Raw genomic sequence first — 18635 nt, 5'->3', positions numbered from 1 at the left:
GCCGTCGAGAAGCACGTCGAGGTCGGTGGCTCTTTGTCTTGCATTACAGTTCGGTCTTGGCGTCGGATCACGACTGCGTCGCGTTGACTTGTGGCTGGTATGTGACGTCGTCAGGTCGTCTTTCGTTGTCGCATTCTTTCCTTCCAGACTTCGTCGGGACGGCGGCGTGTCGTTATGTCGTCGAGGTAGTTTCTTCGGCGTCTTCGTCGGCGGCGGAGGATCTTCGACAGTTCGACGGACAGCAACCGCACCTCCATCGGTTGCTGCTTTTAGTTTTCCGGATATGGGCTCGCTGACCGGCCCCGAGCTGGGCCAGGGTATGGTCGGCGCTGCGGCGACAGGTAGCGGCCTGGTGATGGTGAACGCGACGGTCGTCGAGAGCTCCACTGAGTAGCCGCGAGGTAGTCAGCGATATCGCGAGGGCGTTCACCTTGCTGCGGGCGCGGAGCGTTGACGGCGAAACCCCGCAGTCCCATTTCCCGGTATGGACATCGTCGGTAGACGTGACCCGCTTCCCCGCAATGTTGCAGAGCGGACGGTGGTCAGGAGCGCGCCAAACGTCGGTCTTCCTCGGGTAGTTCCGCTGGGTGACGGGTGGGCGCGCTGTCGGCGGCGGCGGCGGACGACGGAATTGCGTCGTTGCAGGGCCCTGGCGTGGTCGCGGAGGGGGACCTTGACGGCGTGCGACGGCGGCGTATGTCATCGCTTCCGGCTGGGGCTGCGGTAATTGTGGTTGCAGCTCGGGAACTCCAAGTGATCGGTGCACCTCTTCTTTCATGATGTCGGCGATCGAAGCCACTTGGGGCTGCGACGAAGGCAGGACCTTGCGCAGTTCTTCGCGCACAATGGCCCTGATGGTCTCCTGAAGGTTGTCGGAATCCAGTCCTTGGATGGCGTACTGCGGCGTGAGCCCCTGGCGGTTATATTGCCGGGTGCGCATCTCCAGAGTTTTCTCGATCGTCGATGCCTCTGCAGGAAACTCAACTACGGTCTTCGGTGGGTTACGGATAAGTCCTGCGAAAAGTTCTTCCTTGAACCACCCCGCATGAGGAAGCGGACTTTTTTCTCCTCTGGCATTTCTGGGTCGGCATGCCGGAAAAGTCGGGCCATCTCCTCCGTGAAGATGGCGATCGTCTCGTTTGGCAGCTGCACTCTGGTTTCTAGTAGTGCTTGGGCTCGCTCTTTTCGTACGACGCTTGTAAAGGTTTGCAAGAAGCCGCTTCGGAACAGGTCCCACGTCGTTAAGGCGGCTTCCCGATTCTCGAACCAGGTCCTGGCGGCGTCTTCCAGTGCGAAATAGACATGCCGCAGCTTGTCGTCGCTGTCCCAACTGTTAAACGTAGCGACCCTCTCATACGTCTCAAGCCAGGTTTCCGGGTCCTCGATTGTTGAGCCGCGGAACGTCGGAGGTTCCCTGGGCTGCTGCAGCACGATGGGGGACGCTGGGGCTGCCATTGGGGTTGCCTTGGCCATAATCTTCTTGGTCTTCTCAGGTAGAAGTCCGTGCTCCGGGGGCAACTGTTGAAGACGGCGGCTTGCTCGATGCTCCGGGACTACGTTGGTGTTTTCTTTGCGGTCCGGGCTTGGATCACGGCTTGTCGGGGGCGTCCGGTACATGAACGAAAAGCACCTCCACCAGATGTCACGTGGTCGTGACGTCAAAGAACACAGCAGAAATACTGTGAAAGGAAAAACTAGCTTTTATTGGGCGAACCTGTGCCCACAAAACAGGCTACACTCAAAGCACAACGAGAGCGGCGAACACAGTCGGCGATCGCCGTAAATCTGCTCAGCGGGTCAAGCGCGTCGGCTTTTATACAGCAGTCATCGAACGTTCCAGACTAATCGTTGGGACCCGCATGCCTGCTACAAAGTTCTACACCATTCGCGTCAAGCGATGAAATCAGATAAAAGAAGGTTCGGCGACAACAGACAGCGGATAGAAGCATCGATAAGTTTCCAGAAAGTTCGGATACATGCAAGCGCGTCCCGCGCTCTGCGAAAACATTTGTTAGGCGGCTAAACGTGGTCGCCCGATAAAGATAAGTAGATGTGTCAATATGTATATCGGGTTGAGTGGGAAACTGTCTTGTACTGAATAGAACCGCTTTAGTTTTTTTTGTGTTTAGGATTAATGAGTTTGCTTCAGACCATTCGTTAAGTTTATCAAGAGCATTGTTAATAACAGAAACCAGAGATTGTATGGAGCTACCTGTGAAAAATAAACTTGCATCGTCAGCATAAATTACAAATCTCGGCTGGCTAACAGTCAAAACAAGGTCATTTATATATAAAATGAAAAGTAGAGGTCCTAAAATACTACCCTGTGGGACACCAGCAGTAATAGTTTGAAATTAAGATATATGTGGCCCTATTTTAACGCACTGGACACGATGACGTAGGTAGGATTTCAGTAGTTCAAGTGGAGTGCCTCGTATGCCATAAAGGTCTAATTTTTTCAGTAACGTATTATGATTAAGGTGATCGAAAGCCTTCGAGAAATCTATGAAGATACCGATGCACAATTCTTTATTTTGAAAAGCCTTAAGAATAATTTCTTTTTGAGAAAATAAAGCTGATTCGGTAGGTTTACCTCGCAAAAAACCATGTTGTGCTGTTTATTTATTTATTTATTTCGGATACCTTCCTGGCCCGAAGGCATTACAGAAAGGAGTGGTAAGGGAAAAAAAGAAGTAAATAATTATACAATAATAGGTATTACAAAACGGCAGAAAATACAGCAGTCTTGAAATTGCCAACCTCAGAAATGGCAACGATTGAGGGAGAAAGCTCGTTCCAGTCGGCGCTGGTTTTAGGAATAAAAGAACCATGACACATCTTTGTTCTAAAATATTGAACACCAACTTTAAACATGTGATCGAAACGGGATGAAATGTATAAAGGACGAGTAATAAGATGATCCTTTAATAGTAGGTTGTGGTGATACAGCCTGAGGAAACGACAGTCTAAAACATTTACGGCGCAATGAAAGCTCCGGTAATGTAAGTGTGTTTTTCATGGAAGTAATGCTGGCGTAACGGGAATAGCTAGATAAGATGAAACGTGCTGCGCGATTCTGGATGGATTCTAGTGTGTTTATCAGTATGATTTGATGGGGATCCCATACGGTGGATGCATATTCTAGCTTTGGTCGCACTAATGTTTTGTAGAGGGTAAGCTTTATCGGCATAGACGCAGCAGAGAAATTTCGACGCAAGTATCCAAGAGCCCGGTTAGCGTTATTAGTGACGTGTTTGATGTGCGTATGCCATGATAAGTAACGTGAAATATGGACACCTAGGTATTTGTACGAGTTGACGGATTCAAGAGAGGTATCGTGAAGTAAGTAAACACGCGTGTTGTCAGTGTTAGTGCGGCTTGATACATGCATTGTTTTACATTTATTAACGTTTAGTCGCATGAGCCATTTATCGCACTAATTGGATATGCTTCTAAGATCGTCTTGAAGCTTATCAGAATCGGTGTGGTTAGTTATTTTGCGATAAATGACGCAGTCATCGGCGAAAAGCCTGATCGATGAATGGGAAATGCATTTAGGAAGGTCGTTTATGTAAATCCGGAAAAGGAGGGGTCCCAGTACCGATCCCTGAGGTACACCCGATGTTACGGGAGTGCGAGAGGATGAACATTCATTAGCTGAAACGTACTGAGTTCGATTAGACAGAAAGCTTTTAATCAAGTTTAGTACATTAGGGTCAACGTTAAGCATGCTAAGTTTAAGAATGAGAAGATCATGTGAAACAGTGTCGAAAGCTTTTGCAAAGTCCAAAAACACGCAGTCTACATTGAAGCCCATATCAGTATGGGTAAATAGGTCATTAGTAAAACATATGAGTTGCGTTTCACATGAAAATGTTTTCCTGAAACCGTATTGTTCAGTCGAAAAGAAGGAATTAGACTCAAGGAAATCAATCAGATGAGAATGTATAATATGCTCCAATATTTTGCATGGTATACTTGTCAGTGATATAGGACGATAGTTATCGGGGGAATGAGTGTTACCTGATTCAGGGACCGGAACAACCTTGCCAACCCTCCAATCGCTTGGAAGAACTGAGGAACCTAGAGACTGGGAAAAGAGCATTGAAAGCATAATGGAAGAATATGGTTCAGTAATTTTAAGCATTTTACAGTTAATTGAGTCTTCACCTGATGAAGAAGATATTTTCAGGTTTGCAATCCACTTTTGTATGCCGACCCAATCTATATAAATGGAGTTCATTGGTAAATAAGAGCATTTCGTTACCGACGGTAGCGTGGCAGGAGCACATTGTGAGAAACGGAAGCAAATACATCATTCAAAACGGAACAGCACTGGTTCGGAGGGATCGCGACATTGTCAGAACGTGCTAGTTGGGTTGTTTTGCTTTCTTTGCCAACAACAGTATTCCAGAATTTGCGCGGATTAGACTGCGAAAGTGATGGGAGGGTGTTATCGAAAAAAATCTTTTTTGCATTTGTAATAGCGATAGTACATTCTGCGTGAATGCAATGATATGCTGCCCAGCTTTCGGGAAGGTTAGTTGCTTTGGCGTGACGAAAAGTACGTTTCTTTTTGTTGCGCAGACGGCGTAGAAATCCAGTAAACCATGGCGAGGAAAGACTCGAAACAATCTTTGTTTTAGGCACATAGGTATGTATTAGTGTTAGCAGTTTGTTCTTTTACAATGACCAGTTCTCTTCAACGGTACGTTCAAAAAAGTTTAGTTTTATTAATTTTAGTTCATATAAAATGGATGTGGTATCGGCGGCATTGTAATCACGTATAGTTTTAACAATTTTCTTCGAGCGAACTTTCTTCTTAAGTGTTAAGTGGAGAAGCGAGTCGCCACTTATTCCTTTAAGGTATGTTGGAGGAGAAACCAAATCTGTAGCTGTTGTAAAAAAGAGATCTACAGTATTAGAGGAAGTGCTGGTAGTGCGTGTGGGTTCATGAATCAGCAGGGTTAGTATAAAATCAGCGCAGATGTCTAAAAAATGGGTGCACTCGGAAGATGACTGCTTAAGGGAGGGAACACCGTTTTGCCACAGTATGTTTGGAAAATTGAAATCACCTAGTAAGAACAAATGTGATTTTGGGTATCGAACAACTAATTTGTTAAGGACATCATGAAGATCAGTGCAGAATTTGGTTGTGGAGGATGGGGACCTATAACACGCGCAAAAGATGAGGTCGCCAGTGGGAAAAGCAACACGAGTGCAAACTATTTCTAATGGTGAGTCAATGGAGACAGTGAAGGAGTGGATAGCGGAGCTCACGGCAATCAGTACACCTCCGCCCGTACGGAAATTGCGATCGTACCTGTAAAAGTTACGTTTTTTGACAGTCTTGTATTTCACTATTTTTTTTTTGCTGAAAGCCATGTTTCGGTGGGCACAACTACATCCGCTGAGCATGCGTCGATATGTGATGACAGTGATGTGCGTTTGTTGGTGATACTTCGGACATTTGTAAAAAAAGCGATAAGGAGTTTGCTTGCTTTGGAACATGAGATAGCTATGCTGCACCCAAATGTGAAGATTGTGGACCCGATGGTTTGTTGTTTGTTGGGGTAATCGCGCTCCTAGCTGGTCCGATCTCGCATATTTCATCTGTAGGTGCGCAATAAACGTAACATTTTTTACCTATGATTAGTTTGTCATGTCGCAAAAAAAAAAGACTGGCCGCTGGCCTTGCCAAAGTCATTTAGTGTTTTCCGCGATTGACGAGTGGCTTTGCAAAAGCCTTCGCCGACTGATATACCATCGGCTTTAAACTTCGCTTTTTGCGAGAGTATATGGTTTCTCATTCTGGAAGACACAAACTTAGCTGTAACAGGCCGTGTCTTGCTGACAACGCATGTGCCTAGCCTATGAGCCCTATGGATTGCGACTTCCGAGGGAGTCATGTTGAGACAATTTCTATGAAAGTGATGGATCTGGACTTCTGATTGAGCCCACGTTTCTGACTCGTTGTCGGAGATCCCATAGAAGATCAAGATGTCGCGTCTTGAATGGTCCTCCAGAACGTCTAGTCTTGACGCGAGCGCAACGCTTTCATTTGAAACTGCTTCATGGACTGCGGTAGTAATATCACTTTCTGAAGGTATATTTTGAAAAGGCTCAACCGCAGCTTCCACGGCAGTCATTCTATTGGAAAGGTCTGAAACAGTCTCAGTAAGGTTTTCTTGGTCAGCCTTTAGTTCAGCTATGGCATTCATTATCTCGGCATGTCGCGTGTCAAATTTGAACGACAAAGCAGCTATGGCGGCCATAACTTCATTGTGCTTATGTTGAGCTCCAGTATGGGGACCAGGGTTTAATTCTACATCCCCGGAAAGTAAGAGCAACATAGCAACAGCGACACAATCACTCAGAGTGGCAGCCAGCACTTGTGGGCAAGGGAAGAGCAGCAAACCGACATTGTTTGTACGTTTACAAAAAAAGCGATTCGGACTGACTAACCTGCACAAGAAAGCAGAAAGGAGAGCTTAGCAGCGACCGCATGGTAGCTGCTCTCCCGTGCCCACTGGAAGCGCCTTGCTGATGCCAGTTGCTTAAATCTAAGCACTGCAGTGCTGCCGCTGGCGGCAGTGTCCGTGTCCCACTTGATACTGGCGTGAAGATGACGACGTCTTCCATGCTCAGATAATCAAGGCTGTTGTCAGCTGCTTGACTTGTGGCGGTGGATCCAGCAGGAAAATCGATACAGATGTAGACGTAGCACACGTGCTAGACGGTGACAACGATGAGCCAAAAACAGCAATCTGCACAAGATAGCAGAAAGGAGCGCTTAGCAGCGACTGCATGGTAGCTGCTCTCCCGTGCCCACTCTATGTTGACAACAATTTAAACCTATAGCAAAATTTCATTAACCGATTTCAATAATTTTCTCAAACCCTTTCGAAAAAAGTGGTAAAATGGAAATAGGTCAGTAACTTGACATGCTATTTTTATCACCGCTTTTGTATAATACTGTTACCTTAGATTTCTGCATCTGCTTTGGAAAGGACCCGCTTGATAAGGCAAGTTTATAAATATAAGTTAATACTGGTGCTATTAGAGTGAGGACAAATTTTACAGGTGATATTTGAATGCCATCTATATCACAAGACCTGTTGTTCTTAAAGGAAGTAAAAATACTGCACACTTCAGTGTCATCCGCAGGTTCCGAAAATATACTATTGCTATTCCGTCGTATAGTGTTCCAAGCAGAATCTTAACTCAGACCGGTATTTATAATATCTTTGAAAAACATTAAATTTCTCTGCAAATGCGACACCCTCAATACGTTCACCTTCAAACCAAAGCTCTAACTCCTGACGTAGACTGTGCTCGGTTCAATAATTTATTAACTTCTTTCCAAACTTGTGCGCTACCACCACAGAACTCCCTGTCCAACTCATTGTGCAGAAAGTTTATTTTTTCGTTTTTGAGAAACGACGTTGCTTTATTGCGGTATTATTTAAACTTGCCTAGGTCAGCAAGGGACTCGGTCCTCATAAATTTCTTGTAAAACTCGTTTGACTTTTTAATAATTCGAAGGCAATCTCGATTTATGCATGGCTTGTGACTTCTAGTGGACTTTTTTACAGTTTTCTCAGCGAAATGATCTTGGTATACGCGTTTAAAACAGGGGATGAATGCCTCATACGCCGCATCTACAGTCTTAGAAGAAAAGACGTGATCCCAGTTTTCATTTGAAAGAACAGAAAAAAAGGACGCGGGGATGTCCGGAGTAATATTTTGCACAGTATTCTGCGCTGATAAGTTGTTTATTTGTGGCACAATTCAGCAGCACATAGATGGGTTAATGGTCGCTGATAGAACTGTGTAGTACGCCTGAAAGTTGGCTACTAGTATTTACGTTAGAGATAAATACATCAATAAGTGTGGCTGTCTGCATCGTAACGCGTGTAGCCGTCTGAGTCAGTATGCAATTACCAGTCGATTCCACAGTTAGTAAAAGAGCTTCCTGCGAAAGAGGTCGTTTCAGGAGATCAATGTTAAAGTCGCCCTCAAGAATTAAAATGAACTTGTCGCTTACGTAGCTGAAGAGGCGGTCCAGAAATTCAATAAAGGTAATTATGTCAGCATTAGGGGTTCGGTACACTACGGAATGAATATAATTGTGTGATAACAAAGTTAAACATTAAACTTCGTTGCATATAAACGAAAATTCCGAAAGAACTTCACAGTCGAACATATTTTTAACCAAGATAGCAAGCCCACCCCCCATCCTACGGGATCGATTTACAAAGAAGCTCTGATATCCGTCCGGCTTGTAAATTTCTTCGCCACATGTATACCATGTTTCAGTCAACATGATGGCGTCGAACTGGCAACTAAACTCGTCTAGAAATACTGATAACTCATCTTCTTTGTGTGTAGCTGAACGAATGTTAAGGTGTAGGCAAGAAAAGCATACATCGGAGTTGAATTATGTTGCTGACATCTCGCGGTGACTCGTTCATCATTCAAGATAGACTGCTCAGGCTCGCGAAAACCGGAACAGTTTGCACAATCTTTTCTACGTCATGCGCACCACGGATGTGCAGGACAGGAGATTTTTCCTCTTTTCGCGCGTACACCTTTCCACCACGTGTCCAAGCAAAGCGCCAGTTTTTCGGCTTTGTTTTGCGCGATTGCCATTGCGAGCAACTGTTTCATAGACGAGTAAAGGTGCTCGTTGATGAACACAGGTTCGCTAGACTTATGGCCAAAGTCACGCGTCGAAAACTTTCTTGCCTTCTCGAGCATAATATCACGCTTCATCATCATCATCATCAGCCTAGTTACAACCACTGCAGGGCAAAGGCCTTTCCCATACTTCTCCAACTACCCCGGTCATGTACTAATTGTGGCCATGTTGTCCCTGCAAACGTCTTAATGTCATCCGCCCACCTAACTTTCTGCCGCCCCCTGCTACGCTTCCCTTCCCTTGGAATCCAGTCCGTAACCCTTAATGACCATCGGTTATCTCCCCTCCTCATTACATGTCCGGCCCATGTCCATTTCTTTTTCTTTATTTCAACTAAGATCTCATTTACCCGCGTTTGTTGCCTCACCCAATCTGCTCTTTTCTTATCCCTTAACGTTACACCGATCATTCTTCTTTCCATAGCTCGTTGCGTCGTCCTCAACTTCAGCAGAACCCTTTTCGTAAGCCTCCAGGTTTCTGCCCCATATGTGAGTACTGGTAACACACAGCTGTTATACTTTCCTTTTGAGGGATAGTGGCAACCTGCTGTTCATGATTTGAGAATGCCTGCCAAACGCACCCCAGCCCATTCTTATTCTTCTGGTTATTTCAGTCTCATGATCCGGATCCGTGGTCACTACCTGCCGTAAGTAGATGTATTCCCTTAACACTTCCAGTGCCTCGCTACCTATCGTAAACTGCTGTTCTCTTCCGAGACTGTTAAACATTACTTTAGTTTTCTGCAGCTTAATTTTCAGACCCACCCTTCTGCTTTGCCTCTCCAGGTCAGTGAGCATGCATTGCAATTGGTCTCCTGAGTTACTAAGCAAGGCAATATCATCAGCGAATCGCAAGTTGCTAAGGTATTCTCCATCAACTTTTATCCCCCATTCTTCCCACTCCAGGTCTCTGAATACCTCCTGTAAACATGCGGTGAATAGCATTGGAGAGATCGTATCTCCCTGTCTGACGCCTTTCTTTTTTGGGATTTTGTTGCTTTCTTTGTGGAGGACTACGGTGGCTGTCGAGCCGCTATAGATATCTTCCAGTATTTTTACATATGGCTCATCTACACCCTGATTCCGTAATGCCTCCATGACTGCTGAGGTTTCGACTGAATCAAACGCTTTCTCGTAATCAATGAAAGCTATATATAAGGGTTGGTTATATTCTGCACATTTTTCTATCACCTGATTGATAGTGTGAATATGGTCTATTGTTGAGTAGCCTTTACGGAGTCGTGCCTGGTCCTTTGGTTGACAGAAGTTAAAGGTGTTCCTGATTCTATTTGCGACTACCTTAGTAGATACTTTGTAGGCGACGGACAGTAAGCTGATCGGTCTATAATTTTTCAAGTCTTTGGCGTCCCCTTTCTTATGGATTAGGATTATGTTAGCATTTTTCCAAGATTCCGGTACGCTCAAGGTTATGAGGCATTGCGTATACAGGGTGGCCAGTTTCTCTAGAACAATCTGACCACCATGCTTCAACAAATATGCTGTTACCTGATCCTCCCCAGCTGCCTTCCCCCTTTGCATAGCTCCTAAGGCTTTCTTTACTTCTTCTGGCGTTACCTGTGGGATTTCGAATTCCTCTAGGCTATTTTCGCTTCCACGATCGTCGTGGGTGCCACTGGTACTATATAAATCTCTGTAGAACTCCTCAGCCACTTGAACTATCTCATCCATATTAGTAACGATATTGCCGGCTTTGTCTCTCAACGCACACATCTGATTCTTGCCTATTCCTAGTTTCTTCTTCACTGTTTTTAGGCTTCCTCTGTTCCTGAGAGCCTGTTCAATTCTATCCATATTATAGTTCCTGATGTCCGCTGTCTTACGCTTGTTGATAAACTTAGAAAGTTCTGCCAGTTCTATTCTAGCTGTAGGGTTAGAGGCTTTCATACATTGGCGTTTCTTGATCAGATCTTTTGTCTCCTGCGATAGCTTACTGGTTTCCTGTCTAACGGCGTTACCACCGACTTCTATTGCGCACTCCTTAATGATGCCCATGAGATTGTCGTTCATTGCTTCAACACTAAGGTCCTCTTCCTGAGTTAAAGCCGAATGCCTGTTCTGTAGCTTGATGCGTAATTCCTCCAGTTTTCCTCTTACCGCTAACTCATTGAATGGCTTCTTGTGTACCAGTTTCTTCCGTTGCCTCCTCAAGTCTAGGCTAATTCGAGTTCTTACCATCCCATGGTCACTGCAGCGTACCTTGCCGAGCACGTCTACATCTTGTATGATGCCAGGGTTCGCGCAGAGTATGAAGTCGATTTCATTTCTAGTCTGACCATTCGGGCTCTTCCACTATATCGAAATTAAACTGGACAACAATGTTGGGAGCAACATTCGAGTTTTCCGCTTGAACACGGTGGCAGACGTCATTATCTGACTCCGAAATGGGCATAGATCCCTTATCTATGTTTTAAATTATTTGAAGTGTATCTTAAATTGGTCGTTAGTGGTACTTACCGGAAAGAGAAGCGAGACTGAGACATATATTATTCATGTGCATTTCACGCGCGTTAATAAAAGGGTCGCTAAAGGGTTCACTAAAGGCTACAAGTTTTTTTCAGTGTCTAAAAATCACGCAAAGCATTTTGAAGCGAGGTGAACACAAAGAAACATATTCATTCGCTAGGCGTACGCTATCCATTCCTTCAGAAATAATTGTTAATTCGCTACTTCCTTTTCTTTAAAAATATAACAAACTTTGTCTTGTGTGTATATTTAAATATATTGTGTATGTGCATGGTGTTTACAGTGGAAATTTAAGACAATGTTGAAGAGAAAAAATACGCGCGAGGCAACCGCTACTGGAAGTTGTGATGCGCGTGTTCTCCTGTTGTCAGCATTACCAGAAATAAAGTGAAGCATAAATTAAAATGAGCGCCCGTCGGGGCCAACAATGGTGCATTAAGCTATTCGGCACAATAAAATTCGAAGTGAAAAGGTCGAGGCAAGTGAAAAGAAACCTCAATGGATGTGGTTGACAAAACTCTGGTAATGACACGTTGGGCAGGGGTAGGCTACAGCTTAGCCGGGGTGGGGGGGAGGGTTTAGTCCCCTCCGGAGAATTCCGGAGGGAGCTCGAGCCCCGGAGCCCCTCCCCCCCGTAGTCGGCGTCTATGTATAATCTTCCTCTATTTATTCCACTGGCAAGGGAATAAAACGGTAGTTGCTAGTAAGACTTTGTGGTGTGTGTGGTGTGTGCTTCTCTTCTGCTTGTCTCGTCAAAGTGTTGCGCAATCCAACCTCCTATATGCCATATCAACACGCTCAGTCTTGAACCTTGGGAAGCTTATGATCTATTCGGTATGCTAAATTTCAAGCTATAGGCAACAACACTTAGTTTGGTTGCATAGCGTTTTTTTCCTTCCCTTTCTCTCTCTTCTCTTCTTTTATATATATTTCAGCATTGCCATTTGGTGGGCGTGTTGGTAAACTGACTCGGAAAGCATGTTTAGCGCCGGCGAACATGGACAGAAGGGAGACGACACCAGAATGCGCTATATATATATATATATATATATATATATATATATATATATATATATATATATATATATATATATATATATATATATATATATATATATATATATATATATATATATATATATATATATATGTATGTATGTATGTATGCTTGTATTTATTTCATTTCAGTATTTTTAATTTTTTTCACGGGCACCGTTTTCTAATAGGTGATAGGGAATAGAGGGCTCGCCTGTAACACGCCCGCGGACGCACGGCCGCTCTCGCGTGATGGACAGACGGCCGTGTCGCTGGTGCACAGCACTCCTTTGTTCTCAATGGGACACCCTCGCCGCTAGCACACCTTCGCTCGTCGCCGTAACCACCCACCTTATTCCATCTCCCCTTCAGTATGTATACTGTGGCGAGGAAAGCATACGTCGTCTTGAAGAAGACAGGTCCACTAGTCGAAACGTTGGCTGCTGCTTTCACCGTGTTCTCGTTTTGTTCATGGTCTTCCATCTCCCGCCTTCCCTCTGTTTTCCAACAACTGCTTTTATCGCATATGCTTTCATTCGAAGCTTGTTTGCGGAGGCACAGAACCATGGCAAAATCGTGCTCGGAATGCTGACTGCAGATAAGCTCGAGAAATGCCCGCGGGAAAGTCACGAGACCGGTCTGGGCGAGTTGTGCAATCAGTTGAGTCAGCACAGGCCTGCCTTGCGTAGACAGCAAGAAAACGCTCGTGTAGGCGCGCTCCATCGCACACTCCTTAGTTTGCTCTGAGGCTGAAACCGTAAACAGGTGACCACACAATCAGCGAGAGCTTATATGAGAACTGATTCGCATGAACGGTGACTTAATGCATGATATGTGACAAATTTTTTGCGCCCATCATTTTTCTGCAAGAATGCGCCTCATTGTAGACTTGTCCAGAACGTTGAGAAATCCATGTCATACAGCCGCCCAAATCTTTAATAGAGTGCGCGAGCAGCGATTTTCTTGTGCCTCAAAGGACGGAGCGAAGTTGCCAACAGGGCGAGAATAAATAAATGCCCTCAGAGAGCGCTCAGCGGGGCCCATTTCAGTTCAGCTCAGTTCAGCGCCGTACGATGTGCTGATGTGTGTTATGTATATTCTAGTCTCACTACGTGTTATTCCCAGCAATGACCCACCAGCATCATTGATCTCGAGGCTATCTGAATGCAGATTTCATTTTCTCTATCTGAGCACCTATATACATAATATGCTCCCGTAACCAAACGCCCCAATGTGGCGCTTGCACAGCATTTGCGGCAAGTTGCCGAAGGACCACGCCCGGCAAACATTGTCACTGGCCCTGCCGTCTTTTGCTTGTGACCACCGCGAAGAGCCTTGCAGCAAATGCCACGAATAATGATTTTAAAGCATGGCTTTTGTATTGTCGCAAGGTGGTGCATTTTGGCAATTTTGTCTGTATACCGGTACCACCAGTGGTGAACACCTGTAAAAAAGTTTGCCGTATACAAGCCAAAAAGACAGGCGGCCGGTAATATTTCCGAAAGATAGGTATAGCTGCCCAAATCTTTAACTAGCGTGCGCGAGCGGCTAATTTTCTGTGCGTCAGCGCCAAAGGACGGAGCCCTGTTGCAAAGAGGGCGAGAGTAAGCGCATGTCCCCAAAGCGCGCTCAGCGGGGCTGTTAGGCTATTCCTTCATCAGGACGCCACCGCTTCTTAGCGCACTTCAGGCGAACAGGCAGCGTGAGTAGGCAAATGGTTCTGCTCGTGTTTTATGCTTCAAAGATCACAAAGCAATCTAGGAAATAAAATTTAACGATACGTCACGCGCCCCCAGTCATGAGCTAAGCCGAAGAATATGGACCATTCATTCGTTACTTGCTGACGCAAACGCCTTCTTTTTTTTTATCTGTAGAAAGGGCCGTTATGGGAACCGTGCATGCTTTATAGCTTCAGGCATATTGAAATGCTATCGGTTAGGTAGGCTGCTAAAAAATTCGGTCGGGCTCACGCATCAATTGTCAGGATCGTAATGAATAATCTTCATTACCGTCATAAATATTACAGCACTGTGGCTGCATCTGAACAAAACAAAATATGTTCGTAAAGCATAACAACATTTTTTTTAAAAATGAGGGTGTGCACGGTGCGCGCTGGCCGTTGAGTAGGGGGTGATGTCACCGCAAAGCTCGGCGGACATGCGACGTGGAAGGGAGTCGGTGCGAGGTTTGGCGTCCCCCCAGGACTCGTTCACAGTTGCTGTACGGAGGCCCATTTTTGAGAAGTGTTGAACTGCCCCAGACGTCTTCTGTGGTGGTCATGTCCGCGCCCTTGCGCGGCCAATATGGTGTCATCACGTCTAGGTTTCAAGACGCCGTGTCGATTGAGGAAAGATCATGCTGCAGCAGAAACTGCCCATCGCTGTGCAGTGCATCCAGCGCGTGACGAAGGAGCTGATGATCAACTATTTGTAGGTAGTCTTCGGAGCACACCCGACCAACAATGTGGTGGAGACGACCGAGGCCATCTTTCGTGATAACCCCCACACGTTCACACATTTTCTGTCCTTTGACTTCCTGGACGTTGCAAAAGGACACAGCGCAAAAAAGACAAGCTACCCGAAAATAACTATTCAAGGTTTTTGGACGTCAGGCTGTGCATGTCCAGTAGACATTTGTGCTGGTCATTCGAGCCAAGGAGGGGGATACCGTTTCTCTCTTTCCCGTCAGCCCATTCGAAATTAGCCAAAAGAGGAATCGTTAATGTGTGCCTTGCCAGTGCCCTCAGATGGTCACGTCCGCATTCTATGCAAAAAAGTTTTGATCCTCAGGTTGGCCACTTCTTGCGTACCATATTTAATAAGGCTGTAGTATCGGCTGTCACGCAAAGCTTTTTAAGCAAATCTAGCATGGCGAACCTGATCGAGTACCACGTCCGCCAGTGGAAAAGAAAAAAACTTGCAGTACTTCCGTATATACGTTATGTGTCCCACAAACTCAAGAGGGTAGGGCAATGCGCTGGTGTTGCGGTGGTTCTTTCCGCTCGAGAAAAATTAGCAAAGCTTTGCAAATTTGCTTCACAAGCCAGGCGTGGCCATCGTACTTTGAAACACAGGAAGTGTTTAGTGCCCTGCATTACTGGCGTGGTGTCGGTGATTCCTCTCTCTTGTGGAAAAAAGTACGTGTGACGGACAGGAAAGGGCTTAAATGATCGTCTTAGGAAGCACCATAACAATGTGTACAACACGGTACAGGGCCATCTGGGCATTCATCACAATGCGTTGGCGGGCTAGTTGGTGCGAATCCATAATTACTTTGTTTAGCACAAAACAACGGACACAAGAAAGACGACGCCTTGTGTCCGTTGTTTTGCGCTAAACAAAGTAATTATGGGTATTCATTGCTGTGACCATGGGTGTAAGCCCTACTTTGAAAAAAAAAACGAAGTGCTGGTTAAACATAGCTTACACATGAAATCATTGAGGCAGATTTCATTAGGAAGTTTGATAGCCGGTGCGTCAGTTCTCCTTCGATTGCACTTTCACCTCGGGAAATGGCGTATCTCGACAGGGCTTCAATGGCAAACATTTTGTGTGCTCTGTAGGTACGTAGCTATCGTTATCAGTATTGCAAATTATATTCCAAGGTTTTCGCCGATCATTCACATATTGCGCATGGTAGCACCCCTTATACTTATTCCTTCATTGCTTCGTGAATAAGCTGTTGTAAGTCAGCGCTGTGCGCGTGTCACTCCCTCGTGGCCTTGCCTTTTTTGCACTGAGTCCTTTTCCAATGAATGACCAACATGCTCAAGCTTCCACGCTAAGTCTTGGACGCAGCGGGGCTCATACATTAAAAATAATATTTAATGTCAATTAATGACAGTCGCTAACCAAACTAATAATGCGTATGGTAAATAAGAAAGCAAGCAACTGGGTCAAAAGGCAAAAGTAAGATGATTTACCTTTTGCCGACTGGCAGGTGTTCTTCTTGTTTCTGGTCCCACTGAGTGCAGAAGCTACTTTCATCTGTAAACACGATTTGCCAATCGGCTGTCCATTGAAGATGCTCTTGAGCGAAGCCGAGCCTCTTTGCTGCTGCACTGTCGGTGAGCGGGGGCATCTGTGCAGCCGTCCTGTTTGTGATCCCTGCCTCCTTTAGCCGTCGCTTAATTATTTTATCAGACACATTAAGGCCGAGGGAAGCCCTCACCCGCGGTTATGAATGGGTTGTCAATAACACAGGCTTCTTCATCGGTTGTTTTTTTAGTGACGCAGCGAGCAGCTTCTTTGATTCGGTCCGCGTCCCTGTAGGCACGTGTCATTCTGTCCACTGAAACCTCAGCCACTCTAGTTGCTTGAGCGATTTCCTTCTGCGATGAGCCGCTCAATTACATTCCTATAATTCCGAGTGTTTTCGCTTGTGGTATATGGGGTGGAATTTTGACAAATGTTGTAAACTGTCATGAGCCCGGCCTGTAGAGCAGGTTCACTCAGTCTAAGTTTCACAGTGGCCTTAACTCCTTGGTTACCGCGAGAAAACGGTTGTTTTTTATAGGGCTCGGCAAAGCATTATTTGCCATCATAAATAATATTTCAGCACACATTGCAGCATAGCATATTCTGCATAATGAAAGCCTCTTTCCAAAAAAGCATACATTGCGAAAAAAAAATTAAGTAAAACATCAAAATTCTAGAAAGCGCCATATTTTCCGGCCAATTGATAAACCACAACAATAAAAAAACATGATCTCTACAACAAACATCATTATCAAAGGAAAATTAGAACATACATTTCAAATATAAGTAACCCAGGAATAATGTCTGAAAAAATAAATGCTCTGTACACCGCCGTTTTTTGGATACAAAAAGAAATTAAGACCAGTTCATCGCTTGTGCTATGCAGTGAAGCAGTTCCCGGATTTTGTGAAGCATACGTGCACTCCGCACTTTTCCTACAAAACGTCTGTTTTTTGTTCAACTTGGCGGTCCTCGTAACACATTTGGCAGTTCAGCCTTTCCCGCATCTTCTGAGGATGGTCTGATGAGAAGTCCAAGGAACGTACTTGAGCAGTTTGTCTAGAGTCATGCACCTCTTTCAGGGCCGATCGCTGTCAGCGTAGCTGGGCAGCTACAAGATCATGCATCCAAGCATGTCTGTTTGGATTTTTGCAGGTTGTCCTTATCACCTCTGCAGAGAAGAGTGGAAAGAAATCCCACACCGGTTGTAAACTGTCTTACGCTAATCTGTAGTGCTAGGCCAAGATGTGCTACGGGAGGCCTTCTTGGCGTGAGCGGAAGTTTCTTTGCTGCCGATGGCAGCACAACATAACCCAGCGAAGTACGCGCCCTGAAGATAATGAATACAGCTCTCAGGTCGAGCAAAAAGATCGGCAGGTAAGGAGACCGCTCAAGGCCGTAATGGGAACTCGCCGATGAATAGTTGCCGATGTCCCATGCTGACTCAAAACATAGTCGCCGTCAGAGCTTGAATATGCTTTGCTGTTCTCTTCGGAACCTCGTGTCCTCATCACTAAATTGAAGTGCGGGTGCAGCATAGTTTCGAGCACGAGGATTTTCTCGCGACGCAGCCGCGCGGGACGACGCCATGGGAGCGATAACTGCGCAGCGCCCCTTGCTCTTGGAAACTGGTTGGAGATGCCAGGTGCACATGTTGGGCATGCGTCGGACCTTCATAAATGCACTTTGGCTGTATAAAACGACTCGGGAACAGCTGGCGTCATTTTCGGTTAATTATCAGCGCTCTGCCAGGTCGGTCAGCAAAGCCGGCGATATAATTAAATTCTTGACTTGCTGGCAGTCATTTGATTACAAAATTTTGATGCTAGTGCAGCGTAATTGTGAGTGGCACGCTTTCTTCTCGAGCGCGGCAGAAGGTGGCAGCCACGGCTCTTTATGCGCTACAATATACTGGCATTAGTTCGCAAGAAAGGTCGGTCAAAAATCAGAAGGTCGCCGGAGCGCGAAAATCTAAACTGATTCTTAAAGCGTATATAGTGTCTGTATTAACTACTGGATGATCTTACGTGAATAAGAAACGGCTCCAACATGTCGAAATCGGCGATCTAGAGCATCGATCATGGGCGATCGGTTTGAATACGCGTGGTAACGAGAGTCAAAGCTTCGCGGCCACACTGAGGCTTTATAAAGCATGCACGGTTCCCATAACGGCCCTTTCTACAGATAAAAAAAAGAAGGCGTTTGCGTCAGCAAGTAACGAATGAATGCTCCATATTCTTCGGCTTAGCTCATGACTGGGGGCGCGTGACGTATCGTTAAATTTTATTTCCTAGATTGCTTTGTGATCTTTGAAGCATAAAACACGAGCAGAACCATTTGCCTACTCACGCTGCCTGTTCGCCTGAAGTGCGCTAAGAAGGGATGGCGTCCTGATGAAGGAATAGCCTAACAGCCCCGCTGAGCGCGCTTTGGGGACAT

The 18635-nt window shown here is 45.6% G+C and overlaps 1 protein-coding gene across 8 annotated transcripts in view; it reads left to right on the top strand.

Annotated features, from left to right (window-relative positions):
* Positions 1 to 18635, top strand: part of LOC135921904 (peptide transporter family 1-like) — a 785940-nt gene that overhangs the window by 420193 nt on the left and 347112 nt on the right. The window contains exons 1-2 of one of the 8 annotated variants that reach the window (XM_070531440.1): positions 9183 to 9189; positions 9315 to 9347. The exons of 6 other annotated variants lie outside the window; for them this stretch is intronic. Coding sequence is in view for 1 of the 2 variants with exons in the window: in XM_070531432.1 (XP_070387533.1) it covers positions 9315 to 9347 (33 nt within the window). In the remaining variant the exon portion in view is untranslated. Of the gene's footprint in view, positions 1 to 9182; positions 9190 to 9314; positions 9348 to 18635 lie in introns of those variants that run through there. One more of the 8 variants, XM_070531432.1, reaches the window with a different exon arrangement.

This window comes from Dermacentor albipictus, chromosome 1 (genome assembly GCF_038994185.2).
Source record: "Dermacentor albipictus isolate Rhodes 1998 colony chromosome 1, USDA_Dalb.pri_finalv2, whole genome shotgun sequence".
Classification (NCBI taxonomy): Eukaryota; Metazoa; Arthropoda; class Arachnida; order Ixodida; family Ixodidae; genus Dermacentor; species Dermacentor albipictus.
Note: the sequence above shows the minus strand (reverse complement) of the source record. Positions and strands in the feature narration are given on the sequence as shown.